At 43.5% G+C, this 14,076-nt stretch overlaps 1 protein-coding gene across 6 annotated transcripts in view; it reads right to left on the bottom strand.

The window, feature by feature from the left end:
- Positions 1–14,076, bottom strand: part of psd3l (pleckstrin and Sec7 domain containing 3, like) — a 150,734-nt gene that overhangs the window by 114,008 nt on the left and 22,650 nt on the right. Inside the window, exon 1 of one of the 6 annotated variants that reach the window (XM_064943478.1) lies at positions 9,709–10,250. The exons of the other annotated variants lie outside the window; for them this stretch is intronic. Within the exon in view, the coding sequence (XP_064799550.1) occupies positions 9,709–9,788 (80 nt within the window). The 5' untranslated portion in view covers positions 9,789–10,250. Of the gene's footprint in view, positions 1–9,708; positions 10,251–14,076 lie in introns of those variants that run through there. 6 annotated transcript variants of the gene reach the window in all.

Raw genomic sequence — 14,076 nt, forward strand, 5'->3', positions numbered from 1 at the left:
GAGACGAAAAAGAGTGGGTGTCGCGAGAAAATACATGTGCGTTAGGGCGCGAATTGGACACAGACCTTCCTCTGTTCCAGCTTGCCTGAGATGAAGTACGATTGTCCGGTTGTAATGCCAATCGTTTTGTACATTTATAACATCCTAAAGCTTGATTCTGCACTTAGTTTGACCAGTTTAGTCTACATATAATATGTAATTTTGAAGTTTTGATGCGCAGAAGTCATTTTTGGTGCATTTGAGCTGAAAGAGGTAGCATATGCTACTATATGGACACCCGAACTGAAACAAAACCATGTATTGGGTAAGTATGACTCCTTCCACTACATTCTGATCGAAGACCATCAAAGGTAAGGGAATATTTATGTTGTAATTTTGTATTTCTGTTGACTCTAACATAGCGGAGAAATATTGCTTAAGTCTGAGTGCCGTCTCAGATTATTGCATAGTGAACTAATTCCGTAACGTTAAAAATAAATGTGACACAGCGTTTGCATTAAAAAGCATTGTATCTTTCTAACTATATGTAGAACATGTATATTTAGTCAAAGTTTATGATGTGTATTTCTGTTATCTGGCGGAGCTATCTATAATTTCTCCGGACATTTTTGAGCATTTTCTGAACATGGCGTCAATGTAAACGGAGATTTATGGATATAAATTGCATATTATAGAAAAAAACAAATGTACTGTGTAACATGTCCTATTACTGTCATCTGATGAAGATTTTCAAAAGGTTAGTGAATTATTTTTCTTTTAATCCTGCGTTTGTGATTGCATCTTTTGTTCGACAAAATGGCTGCATATCGTCTGTGTCTTTGGTGGTTTGACATAAATATGTGCTATGTTTTCGCCGTAAAACATTTTAGAAATCTGACACGCTGGGTAGATGAACAAGGTGTTTATCTTTCATTTGAGCTATTGGACTTGTTAATGTGTGGAGGTTAAATATCTCTAAGAATATTTTTGCATTCTGTGCGCCACCGTTTGAGTTGAGCGGGGGGGGGGGTTCCCGCTGGGGAACCTGTACCGTTAACAAGTTTTAACTGCCTTGTTCAGGGGCAGAACGACAGATTTTTACCTGGTCAGCTCGGGAACTTGATCGAGCAACCTCACAGAAAAAAAGGAACAAAATGGAATTCAAATTATTTTGTCAGTCAATCACCCCTGAGGGACCTGTCAGTCAGTCATCAGTCACCCCTGAGTGACAGGTCAGTCAGTCACCCCTGAGTGACAGGTCAGTCAGTCACCACTGAGTGACAGGTCAGTCAGTCCCCCACAGAGGGACCGGTCAGTCAGTCAATCACCCCTGAGGGACCTGTCAGGGGAGGGACCGGTCAGTCAGTCACCCACCGAGGGACCTGTCAGTCAGTCATCAGTCCCCACCGAGGGACCTGTCAGTCAGTCATCAGTCCCCACCATGGGACCTGTCAGTCAGTCATCAGTTACCACCGAGGGACCTGTCAGTCACCACTGAGGGACCTGTCAGTCGGACAGTCACCACTGAGGGACCTGTCAGTCACCACTGAGGGACCTGTCAGTCACCACTGAGGGACCTGTCAGTCACCACTGAGGGACCTGTCAGTCAGACAGTCACCACTGAGGGACCTGTCAGTCACCACTGAGGGACCTGTCAGTCAGACAGTCACCACTGAGGGACCTGTCAGTCACCACTGAGGGACCTGTCAGTCACCACTGAGGGACCTGTTTATTTGTCAGTCAGTCAGCCAGCATCTATGATTCACATGGCCAGGCCAGAAGAAAGCTCACTGGACATAGAACTTCTGACATAAACATATCTTCACTTCTAAAGCTTGCAGTTCCTCAATAATCCTCCAAATGTGTCCAATGATATATGCACGTCTATCAGGCTAGTCCTCAAAATGTGTAAAATAGTGTTTTAATATTATTCTGAACAATAAACAGCACAGAATTGAACATTCCTCATCATGATTAAAGGGTGACACAATGGTGCATTTGATCCAGGCTACCCCTGAAGAAGTAAACTGCAATCATCAAGTACATTACTTACAGTTGAAGTCGGGAGTTTACATACACTTAGGTTGGAGTCATTAAAACTAGTTTTCAACCACTCCACAAATTTCTTATTAACAAACTATAGTTTTGGCAAGTTTGTTAGGACATCTAAATTACTTTGTGCATGACACAATTAATTTTTCCAACAATTGTTTACAGACAGATTATTTCACTGTATCATAATTCCAGTGGGTCAGAAGTTTACATACACTAAGTTGACTGACTTTAAACAGCTTGGAAAATTCCACAAAATTATGTCATGGCTTTAGAAGCTTCTGATAGGCTAATTGACGTGAATTGGAGGTGTACCCGTGGATGTATTTCAAGGCCTACCTTCAAACTCAGTGCCTCTTTGCTTGACATCATGGGAAAATCAAAAGAGATCAGCCAATACCTCAGAATTTTTTTTTTAGACCTCCACACGTCTGGCTCATCCTTGATGGGAACACCTCAAGGTACCACATTCATCTGTACAAACAATAGTATACAAGTATAAACACCATAGGACCACGCAGCAGTCATAACGCTCAGGAAGGAGACTGATATATTGAAGAAACATCTCAAGACATCAGTTAAAGCTCGGTTGCGAATGGGTCTTCCAAATGGACAATACTTGACCCCAAGTATACTTCCAAAGTTGTGGCAAAATGGCTTAAGTAAAACAAAGTCAAGGTATTGGAGTGGCCATCACAAAGCCCTGACCTCAATCCTATGGAACATTTGTGGGCAAAACTGAAAAAGTGTGCGTGAGCAAGGAGGCCTACAAACCTGACTCAGTTACACCAGCTCTGTCAGGAGGAATGGGCCAAAATTCACCCAACTTATTGTGGGAAACGTGTAGAAGGCTACCCGATACGTTTGACCCAAGTTAAACAATTTAAAGGCACTGCTACCAAATACTATGAGTGTATGTAAACTTCTGACCCACTAGGAATGTGATGAAATAAATATTCTCTACTATTATTCTGACATTTCACATTCTTAAAATAAAGTGGTGATCCTAACTGACCTAAGACAGGGAATTTTTACTAGGATTAAATGTCAGGAATTGTGAAAAACTGAGTTTAAATGTATTTCGCTATGTAAACTTCCAACTTCAACTGTAAATCCACAGAGAGCTACAGGATTAGGCCTAAATCCAAATATAGAAATGTGCAGTATTCGGTACTCACATGCATGACACGCCAACCTGCTCCAAACAACAACATGAAGTAAATATGCAATTTCAACATCCAATATTGGAGTAAAATGGCAAATGGTTAAAGAAACTTCAATCATATAACTTGCAAGCGTGACTCTTCACAAGAAAAATGTCCTTATTAAATTAGGCTAATGTAAGAAAAATAATGGGCTGCTGTTGATCAATCATGACCTCAGATTCAATGTAAAACAATTAAAAATCAGTAAAGAACAACTTCATTGAACAATCTGGCTTGTCATATTTCCAATTGATGCAAAGTAAAGGTGTGATTTTTAGCCCAGTCTTATCAATAGTGAGGAGGAATTATCATCTGCCATTTTCCACTAGTTTTTCCACCATAAGGTCGGTTTTTGGATTAAAATTAATGTACGACTACAACTTATTTTTCAAGATGGCGCCGAGATGGCAGCTTCGCTTCAAATCCTTAGGAAACTGTGCAATATTTTATGTATTATTTCTTACATTGTTAGCCCAGAAAATCTTACGTGTTATTACATACAGCCGGGAAGAACGATTGGATATCAGAGAGACGTCAACTTTAGTTTGGTCTTGATTGTTGTCCAGTCGTGTGGTCCAGTGCTGCAAGGAAATACCGAGTTGAGCTGCAGCTGGCCCAGAACAGAGTGGCACGTTTTGCTGTTAATTGTAATCAAAGGGCTGATATAAATACTATGCATGCCAGTGTTTCTTGTCTAAGAGTCGAGGAGAGTGACTGTTTCTTATAAAAAAGAAGTGATGCAATCTGTTGAAAATCCCAAATTGTTTGCATAGTCAATTTACACACAGCTCTGACACACACACACGTATCCCACCAGACATGCCACCAGGGGTCTTGTCATAGTCCCAAATCCAGAACACATTCAAGAAAATGTACAGTATACTATAGAGCCCTTATTGCATGGAACTTCCTTCCATCTCATATTGCTCAAATAAACGGCAAACCTGGTTTCAAAAAACAGATAAAGCAACACCTGGTGGCACAATGCCTCTCCCCTATTTGACCTAGATAGTTTGTGTGTATGCATTGATATGTAGGTTACGTGTGCCTTTTTAAAAATGTATATAGTTCTGTCCTTTAGCTTTTCTTGTCTGATGATGTTCTGTATTACGTCATTCTGTATTACATTTCATGTTTTGTGTGGACCCCAGGAAGAAAAGCTGCTGCTTTTGCAACAGCTAATGGGGATCCTAATAAAATACCAAACTTACCAGCACTACGACCAGGAATATGACTTTCCCAAAGCAGATCCTTTGTCTGCATCTCCCACGTCATTTAAACTGATACCAGAGGCCGACCCAAAACAAACCCATCGGAGGAGAGGGTGCCGGAGCGGTCTTCTAGTGAGGCTTCGGATGCGCGCACACCACCCACTGCTTCCGAGTATATTACTCGCTAATGTCCAGTCCGTAGTTAACAAAGTTGACAAAAATTAGGGCAAGAGTTGCTTTCGAAAGAGATATCTGGGATTGTAACATACTCGGTTTCACAGAGACATGGCTAGCTGAGGACATGCTGTCAGAGTCAGTACAGCCAACGGGATTTCCAGTGTATCGCGCAGACAGGAACAAACATCATTCTGATAAAAAGAAGGGTGGGGGTGTATATTTCATGATTAACGGCTCGTGGTGTAATCATAACAACATACAGGAACTCAAGTAATTTTGTTAACCTGACCTAGAATTCCTCACAATCATATGCCAACCGTATTATCTCACAAGAGAACTCTCCTCGGTTATCGTCAAAGCACAACCCCTCAAGCAGATACCAAGACGGCCATCAAGGAACTTCACTGGACTTTATGCAAACTGGAAACCATATATCCTGAGGCTGCATTTATTTTAGCTGGGGATTTTAACAAAGCTAATCTGAGAACAAGGCTACCTAAATTCTATCAGCATATTGATTGCAGTACACGAGCGAGTAACACACTCAACCATTGCAACTCTAACCTCCGCGATGCATACAAGGCCCTCCCCCGCCCTCCATCTGGCAAATCTGACCATGACTCCATCACCATCCAGACTCCATTTCTAATCATGACAAGGCGTCTGGAAACATGGCCGAATACAAACAGTGTAGTTATTCCCTCCATAGGGCAATCAAACAAGCAAAGCATCAGTACAGAGACAAAGTGGAGTCGCAATTCAACGGCTCAAACACGAGACGTATTTGGTAGGGTCTACAGACAATCACAGATTACAAAAAGAAAACCAGCCCTGTTGCAGAAATCGACATTTGGCTCCCAGACAAATTAAACAATTTCTTTGCGCGCTTTGAGGACAATACAGTGCCACCGACACGGCCTGCTACCAGTGACTGTGGGCTCTCCTTTGCCGTGGCCAACATGAGTAAAATATTGAAACATGTTAACCCTCGCAAGGCTGCCGGTCCAGACGGCATCCCTAGCCGCATTTCCAGAGCATGCGCAGACCAGCTGGCTGGTGTGTTTACGGACATATTCAATCAAATCCCTATCCCAGTCTATTGTCCCCACATGCTTCAAGATGGCCACCATTGTTCCTGTTCCCAAGAAAGCTAAGGTAACTGAACTAAATGACTATCGCCCCGTAGCACTCACTTCTGTCCTTTATGAAGTGCTTTGAGAGACTAGTCAAGAATCATATTACCTCCACCCTACCTGTCAGCCTAGACTCACTCCAATTTGCTTACCGCCCCAACAGATCCACAGACGATGTAATCGCCATCACACTGCACAATCCCATCTAGACAAGAGGAACAACTATGTAAGAATGCTGTTCATTGACTACAGCTCAGCATTCAACACCAAAGTACCCTCCAAACGCATCATTAAGCTCGAGACCCTGGGTCTCAACCCCGCCCTGTGAAACTGGGTCCTGGACTTCCTGATGGGCCGACCCCAGGTGGTGAAGGTAGGAAACAACATCTCCACTCCGCTGATCCTCAACACTAGGGCCCCACAATGGTGCATTCTCAGCCCTCTCCTGTAATCCCTGTTCACCCACGACTACGTGCCCATGCACACCTCCAATTCAATCATCAAGCTTGCAGGCAACACTACAGTGGTAGGCTTGATTACCAACAACGATGAGACGGCCTAGAGGGAGGAGGTGAGGGCCTTCGGAGTGTGATGTCAGGAAAATAACCTCTCACTCAATGTCAGCAAAACAAAAGAGATGATCGTGGACTTCAGAAAATGGCAAAGGGTACACCCTCCTATTCACTTCGAAGGGATAGCAGTGGAGAAGGTGGAAAGTTAAGTTCCTCTGTGTACATATCACCGACAAACTGCAATGGTCCACGCACCCAGACAATGTGGTGAAGAAGGCGCAACAGCGCCTCTTCAACTTCAGGAGGCTAAAACAATTGCAGTGTCACCAAAAACCCTCACTAACCTTTACAGGTGCACAATTGAGAGCATCCTGTCGGGCTGTATCACCGCCTGGAACGGCAACTGCATGCCCACAACTGCAGGGCTCTCCAGAGGGTGGTCGGGTCTGCACAACGCATTACCGGGGGCAAACTACCTGCCCTCCAGGACACCTACAACACCCGATGACACAGGAAGGCAAAAAAGATAATCAAGGACAATAACCACCCGAGCCACTACCGGTTCACCAAGCTTCCATCCAGAAGGTGAGGTCAGTACAGGTGCATCAAAGCTGGGACAGAGAGATAGAAGCTGTTTTTCAATCTCAAGCCATCAGATTGTTAAACAGCCAGCACTAGCACAGAGGCGTCTGACTACCTACAGACTTGATATCATTGGCCACTTTAACAAATGGAACAATAGTCACTTTAATAATGGCACTTTAAGAATGTTTACATATATCGCATTACTCATCTCATCTGTATATACTGTACAGCCGTGGCCAAAAGTTATGAGAATGACACAAATATTAATTTTCACAAAGTCTGCTGCCTCAGTTTGTATGATGGCAATTTGCATATACTCCAGAATGTTATGAAGAGAGATCAGATGATTGCAATTAATTGCAAAGCCCCTCTTTGCCATGCAAATGAACCGAATCCCCCCCAAAACATTTCCACTGCATTTCAGCCCTGCCACAAAAGTACCAGATGACATCATGTCAGTGATTCCCTCGTTAACACAGGTATGAGTGTTGACGAGGAAAGGGCTGGAGATCACGCTGTCATGCTGATTGAGTTTGAATAACAGACTGGAAGCTTCAAAAGGAGGGTGGTGTTTGGAATCATTGTTCTTCCTCTGTCAACCATGGTTACCTGCAAGGAAACATGTGCCGTCGTCATTGCTTTGCACAAAAAGGGCTTCACAGGCAAGGATATTGCTGCCAGTAAGATTGCACCTAAATCAACCATTTATCAGATCATCAAGAACTTCAAGGAGAGCGGTTCAATTGTTGTGAAGAAGGCTTCAGGGCGCCCAAGAAAGTTCAGCAAGCGCCAGGACCGTCTCCTAAAGTTGATTCAGCTGCGGGATTGGGGCACCACCAGTAGAGAGCTTGCTCAGGAATGGCAGCAGGCAGGTGTGAGTGCATCTGCACGCACAGTGAGGCGAAGACTTTTGGAGGATTGCCTGGTGTCAAGAAGGGCAGCAAAGAAGCCACTTCTCTCCTGGAAAAGCATCAGGGACAGACTGATATTCTGCAAAAGGTACAGGGATTGGACTGCTGAGGACTGGGGTAACGTCATTTTCTCTGATGAATCCACTTTCCGATTGTTTGGGGCACCCGGAAAAAAGCTTGTCCGGAGAAGACAAGGTGAGCGCTACCATCAGTCCTGTGTCATGCCAACAGTAAAGCATCCTGAGAACATTCATATGTGGGGTTGCTTCTCAGCCACGGAAGTGGGCTCACTCACAATTTTGCCTAAGAACACATCCATGAATAAAGAATGGTACCAACACATTCTCCGAGAGCAACTTCTCCCAACCATCCAGGAACAGTTTAGTGACGAACAATGCCATTTCCAGCATGATGGAGCACCTTGCCAAAACATTGATATTTTGGGTCCATGGCCAGGAAACTCCCCAGACCTTAATCCCATTGAGAACTTCTGGTCAATCCTCAAGAGACAGGTGGAAAAACAAAAACCCACAAATTCTGACAAACTCCAAGCAATGATTATGCAAGAATGGGCTGCCATCAGTCAGGATATGGCCCAGAAGTTAATTGACAGCATGCCATGGCAGATTGCAGAGGTCTTGAAAACACTGCAAATATTGACTCTTTGCATCAACTTCATGTAATTGTCAATAAAAGCCTTGCTTGTAATTATACTTCAGTATTCCATAGTAACATCTGACAAAAAAATATCTAAAGACACTGAAGCAGCTAACTTTGTGGAAATTAATATGCCATTCTCAACACTTTTGGCCACGACTGTATACTGTACCCTTCACTATCTATTCTTTACTATCTATTGCATCTTATCCCCTCTGTCACTGCTCATCCATATATGTTATACATATATATTCTCATCCCATTCCTTTACTAGATTGTGTGTATTAGGTTTTGTTGTGGAATATGTTAGATATTAGGTTTTGTTGTGGAGTTGTTATATTATTACCTGTTAAGACACTGCTGCACGGATCTAGAAGCATAAGCATTTCACTACACTCGCAATCTGCTAACCACGTGTATGTGACCAATAAAATTTGATCTCACATTTTAACTGCAAATATCAACTGTAAAAATTACAAAAATGTTTTTACACTAAAATAGCTTTTTTCCCAGCCTTTTGATCTGCATGTTGCATGAAACTCTCCCCACAACACCATATTGGATGTAGAGAACTGCACGTGCAGGAAGGATGAAGGTTTTAACAATTCAATGCAATGAAACTGAGTATTAAAGTCTTATGGGAGATTAGTCCTTTCCATTTCTGCTTGTAACTCAATGGTCACTGATATGACATATACATGTACCACTGTCAATTGTCTATCTTGTGTGTACAAAGTAAACGGCATGTCTTTTTTCATTTGAATGGCCTTTTGCATTTTGGTCCTGGATGAGTTAGTGGGCTTCACGTTATACAGTTGCAGACTTGACCTAAATGCCCAGAGAGGCTATATTTTCTCAACCCAGACAGCAAATATTCAAATGGGCCTAATATCTCAAATGGCTTTCCAATTAGCATGGCATTGAACAGTACATTACTATTCTTGTCATACTCCTGTTCTCTTTCCTGGTGGTACAGGAACCACCCACTTCCTGGGAGAAGGAGAGAGCGAGGGCAAAAAGGACAACAAAATTAATACTGCAAAGCAAAGCCTCCCGTTAACAACCTTTGCTGGAGAGAGAGGGAAAGAGAGAGAGAGAGGAGTAAATCGGAAACTGTTTCTACAAGCCACACTGCAGAGCACACAGCACACGTTAAACAGCAGGAGAGGAGAGCAAACCGCTTGGCTGCATTCTCCCAGCCGACAGCCTATGAAAGAAAGGCTAGGAGCAGCCATCGTCATGACGATAAGGTAGAATGTCATGCATTGCTGAAGGTCGCCACTTACTGGATGGAGTCGCTTTCAGTTGCATCAGCGGCGTCGGCTGGGCCTGGCTGGGAGAAACAGGCCGATACAAAGGAGCCCATAGGAAGCCGGCCTCACCAGCAGGAGAAGAGGGGGAGGAGGAAGAGGAGAAAAGTCCCTAAGAATGAAACTCTTTAGCTTTAGCCTGCGCCATGTGACCGGCGGCCGGGTCCCTTAGCGCTCTGTGCTTTGACCTACATGGAGACAAGAGCACTGCTGTTTCTTGCCCTCGGCTGCTGCTGCTGCTGCTGCTGCTAGGACAACACAGGTAGAAAGCCTCGATTCTGCTTATTCATTTGAAGCCGAAAGCTCTGGGCCCGACTGGCTGGAGTGTCTGTCTGTCTGTGTATGTGTGTGTGTGTATATGTCTGCATGCGTGCGGCAGGGAGCCGGCAAGAGGACACGAGTTTTAGTCCATCACGGTGCTCCCTGTGATATCCAGCTGGAAATGAGCCTTGCTTCCTGCCTCCCTCCCCATCTGCTGAAGGGCCTGAGCCCTGACTGTGTGCTGAGGCCACTCCTCACGGAGGCATGAATGAAGGAAGGAGTGTGATTGTGCTGGCTGCTCGGGTGGTGGCAGGCAGGGTGTGTGTGTGTGTGTGGGGGGGGGGGGGGGGTATTTATGTCCTTCACCATATGAGTGTGAGAGTCGGGGCTCCGCGGGGCTTGTGTCTGCTGTTCTACTCAGGCTATAAATAACACTGCTGCTTAATATCCTCTAACCTGGCTTGGTGGTAAAATGAAAAAACAAATGCCTTCGCAGAGGGATGTCAGTTCCACACACATGCTGGAAATAGTAAGCTACATTATGAGCCTCTGCTCACAACACAGATACCTAACATCTGATGATGTACTGCAGTGACGTAACAGAATGGAATATAATAGCTGCAGTGTTTGGAGACACGTATTAAATAGGCTGTGTTTCAGAAGAAATCTTGTACAAAAAGCTCACTACAAATTGGATGCAAGAGCCATTGGATACAATTCTGAATGAATCGAAATTAGGATAGATTATTGCCAAGTGTAAAGAAAAATGATTTCTAATTCACTGCTCATTTGACCTTTTTCAAGGGTAGATGGTTGTATCAATTCATTTGACCCATTACTCTTGTCCATCCTTGAAATTTGACATGATGTGAGTCAATTCCTATCAAAGGTCAATGATAAACATCAAAGCCAGGGTGAAGCTTTCCTTTCAAATGTGGAGGCAGAGTCAGACCACTTGGCTTGAGACGCTTTTGAAGTTAGGACTGTGACGGTTATGGAATTTAAGATTACGTTTTGTCAGCCAAATGGCCGCGGTCACTGTACATTTTTCTATTTATTTATTTTCTCCTCTCCTGAAGGCATGTGCTGCTGCTGCAGGGAGGGGGGGGTTCCTAGGCAACCGAAGACTAATTTGCTACAACACCGACAACAAGTTTCATCACGTTGTAAAGAGTTTGTGTTACCAAGGAAATGGACTAAACCGCACAAATGCCCAACCAGAGTTTTTGGTCAGCTGTTCGTTCAACACAAAAAAAAATGGTTATAACAGTTATTTACTTTGATGACAATCTTCATCTATAAAATCGTCAGTTACACGATTATACAATTACCGTGCCAGCCCTATTTGAAATAGTATATTCCTTTTTAAAGAAAATAATCTAAGGGAGCATACATCTTACCCCTGCTGCGCCCCACCCATGCAGAGGAGGATTTACTGTGTGCTTACACATTTCTGTTGGGAAAAGGAAGGACATGTCTGCAGACTCCATGCCTCCTGCTCAGTAATGTGCCCAGGAATTCAGACCTCAAATCCTAAAAGCCGTTTCCAATGTAATTTGTGCTCTTGCAGTTTTGGTTTTTATTGTCTGTTAGCTTTAAAAAGTACAGGAACAAAGTTTACAATGTTTTGATTCGTGGAGGGGTACAGTAAGCCTAGACTAAATGTTGATTCTGAGAGCACCTAAAAAGTCAAGGTATAGAACAACAAGACATTATTTGATTATGGCCAATTTAGGATTCACAAAATAATGCTTTACCCCAAAGCACGATAGGCAAGTTATTGTAACTGAGCTGGTGGGTTGTACAAATTCAATTCTGTGCATTCAAGATGTTTTTGTTGCGTCCACGGTACACTGTGCTAAAACAATAATGTATTAAATGACCCTAATAGCCTGACCCTAATGGCTCCTGCAAACCAATTATAAAAGCCTATTATTACGGTAATGGATTTACAAACTGCTCTTTTAAGTGTCTCTGGAGTGGAAGAAAGTATGCAGAAACCTACCTATGTCTGTATATTAGGAGACACTGAGGCGTGTTTCTTAACACCTAGGCTGAATTCATATCAAAACATAACTGTAATCATAGATACCGGATTGAATAATGGAGATATTGATTCATACAATTCCTTAATTGGAGTTTAAACTTGACCCAAGGCAGTGGACCACTAGTATCATTATCCCCATGGAAAACTGCAACAGAAGGATGTGTCCTGCAGAGGGCAGCATTACCATAGTAATAAAACAGGAACAGGGTAAGATTGGCTGGCACTGTGAAGCAGGAACAGGGTACGATTGGCTGGCACTGTGAAGCAGGAACAGGGTAAGATTGGCTGGCACTGTGAAGCAGGAACAGGGTAAGATTGGCTGGCACTGTGAAGCAGGAACAGGGTAAGATTGGCTGGCACTGTGAAGCAGGAACAGGGTAAGATTGGCTGGCACTGTGAAGCAGGAACAGGGTAAGATTGGCAGGCATTGTAAAACAGGAACTGAGTAAGATTGTCAGGCACTGTGAAGCAGGAACTGGGTAAGATTGGCAGGCATTGTAAAACAGGAACTGAGTAAGATTGGCAGGCACTGTGAAGCAGGAACTGGGTAAGATTGGCAGGCACTGTGAAGCAGGAACTGGGTAAGATTGGCAGGCACTGTGAAGCAGGAACTGGGTAAGATTGGCAGGCACTGAAGCAGGAACTGGGTAAGATTGGCAGGCATTGTAAAACAGGAACTGGGTAAGATTGGCAGGCACTGTGAAGCAGGAACAGGGTAAGATTGGCAGGCACTGTGAAGCAGGAACAGGGTAAGATTGCCAGGCATTGTGAAGCAGGAAATGGGGAGGCAGGAACGGGGAGGCAGGGTAGCCTAGTGGTTAGTGTTGGACTAGTAACCGAAGGTTGCAAGTTCAAACCCCCGAGCTGACAAGGTACAAATCTGTTGTTCTGCGTTAACCCACTGTTTCTAGGCCGTCATTGAAAATAAGAATTTATTCTTAATTGACTTGCCTAGTAAAATAAAAGGTCAAATAAATTTTTAAAAAGATTGGCAGGCACTGTGAAGCAGGAACAGGGTAAGATTGGCAGGCACTGTGAAGCAGGAACAGGTTAAGATTGGCAGGCATAGTGAAGCAGGAACTGGGTAAGATTGGCGCAGGCACAACCTCATATACACCTTGAAAGAACATTATATAGAGCAAGTCAAAATGTACCAATGTCTGGGAGTTTGGATGGATGAGAAGTTGAGCTTCACGTAAGGGTAGCCTAGTGGTTAGAGCTTTGGACTAGTAACCGAAAGGTTGCAAGTTCAAATCCCCGAGCTGACAAGGTACAAATCTGCCCCTGAACAGGCAGTTAACCCACTGTTCCTAGGCAGTCATTGAAAATAAGAATTTGTTCTTAACTGACTTGCCTAGTAAAATAAAGGTAAAAATAAAATGTAGAGAACCTTGTCAGGAAACTCAAGCTGCGTATTGGGTTTTATTACCAACACAAAGCTGGTTTTTCCTTTGCCGCCAGAAAATAGTTAATTATCTGTATTTGACTATGGTGGTGCTACTTAGTTGTTTCACAAATCAGAGACGTCTAACTCACCATTGTGATCTCTACAGTGCTGCCGGGTGGACATCACTAGCAACACGCAGGCTCAAACACTGCCACATTTTTATTTATAAGGCCATTTTATTTGTCCTCTCTTCTAGCTCGGAATGAAAAAAAACATACAAGCTCCGATCTCAATCTTGTTTAATACTAACAGACCCGAGCATTAGAACAAGAGCATGGAATATGTTCCTTTCATTACTCAGCCAACCTACAACTACAGGACTTGGTGTCCCTGGAGGAGGTCAAAGGACAAATAGATGAACAGGTTGTTGAGACATGTAGTTGTTTCTAGTTGTCAACCCAAGCCACTAGTTTGTGTTGCCTTATGTAAGGAAGCATGTTGTTTTACCTCACTCACACACACACACACACACACACACACACACACACACACACACACACACACACACACACACACACACACACACACACCTCTTTCTATAAGTTTATGCAGAATAAATCACCTTGAACCTTCTGTTCAGTGCCAGTGT

This window comes from Oncorhynchus masou, chromosome 28 (assembly GCF_036934945.1).
Source record: "Oncorhynchus masou masou isolate Uvic2021 chromosome 28, UVic_Omas_1.1, whole genome shotgun sequence".
NCBI lineage: Eukaryota > Metazoa > Chordata > Actinopteri > Salmoniformes > Salmonidae > Oncorhynchus > Oncorhynchus masou.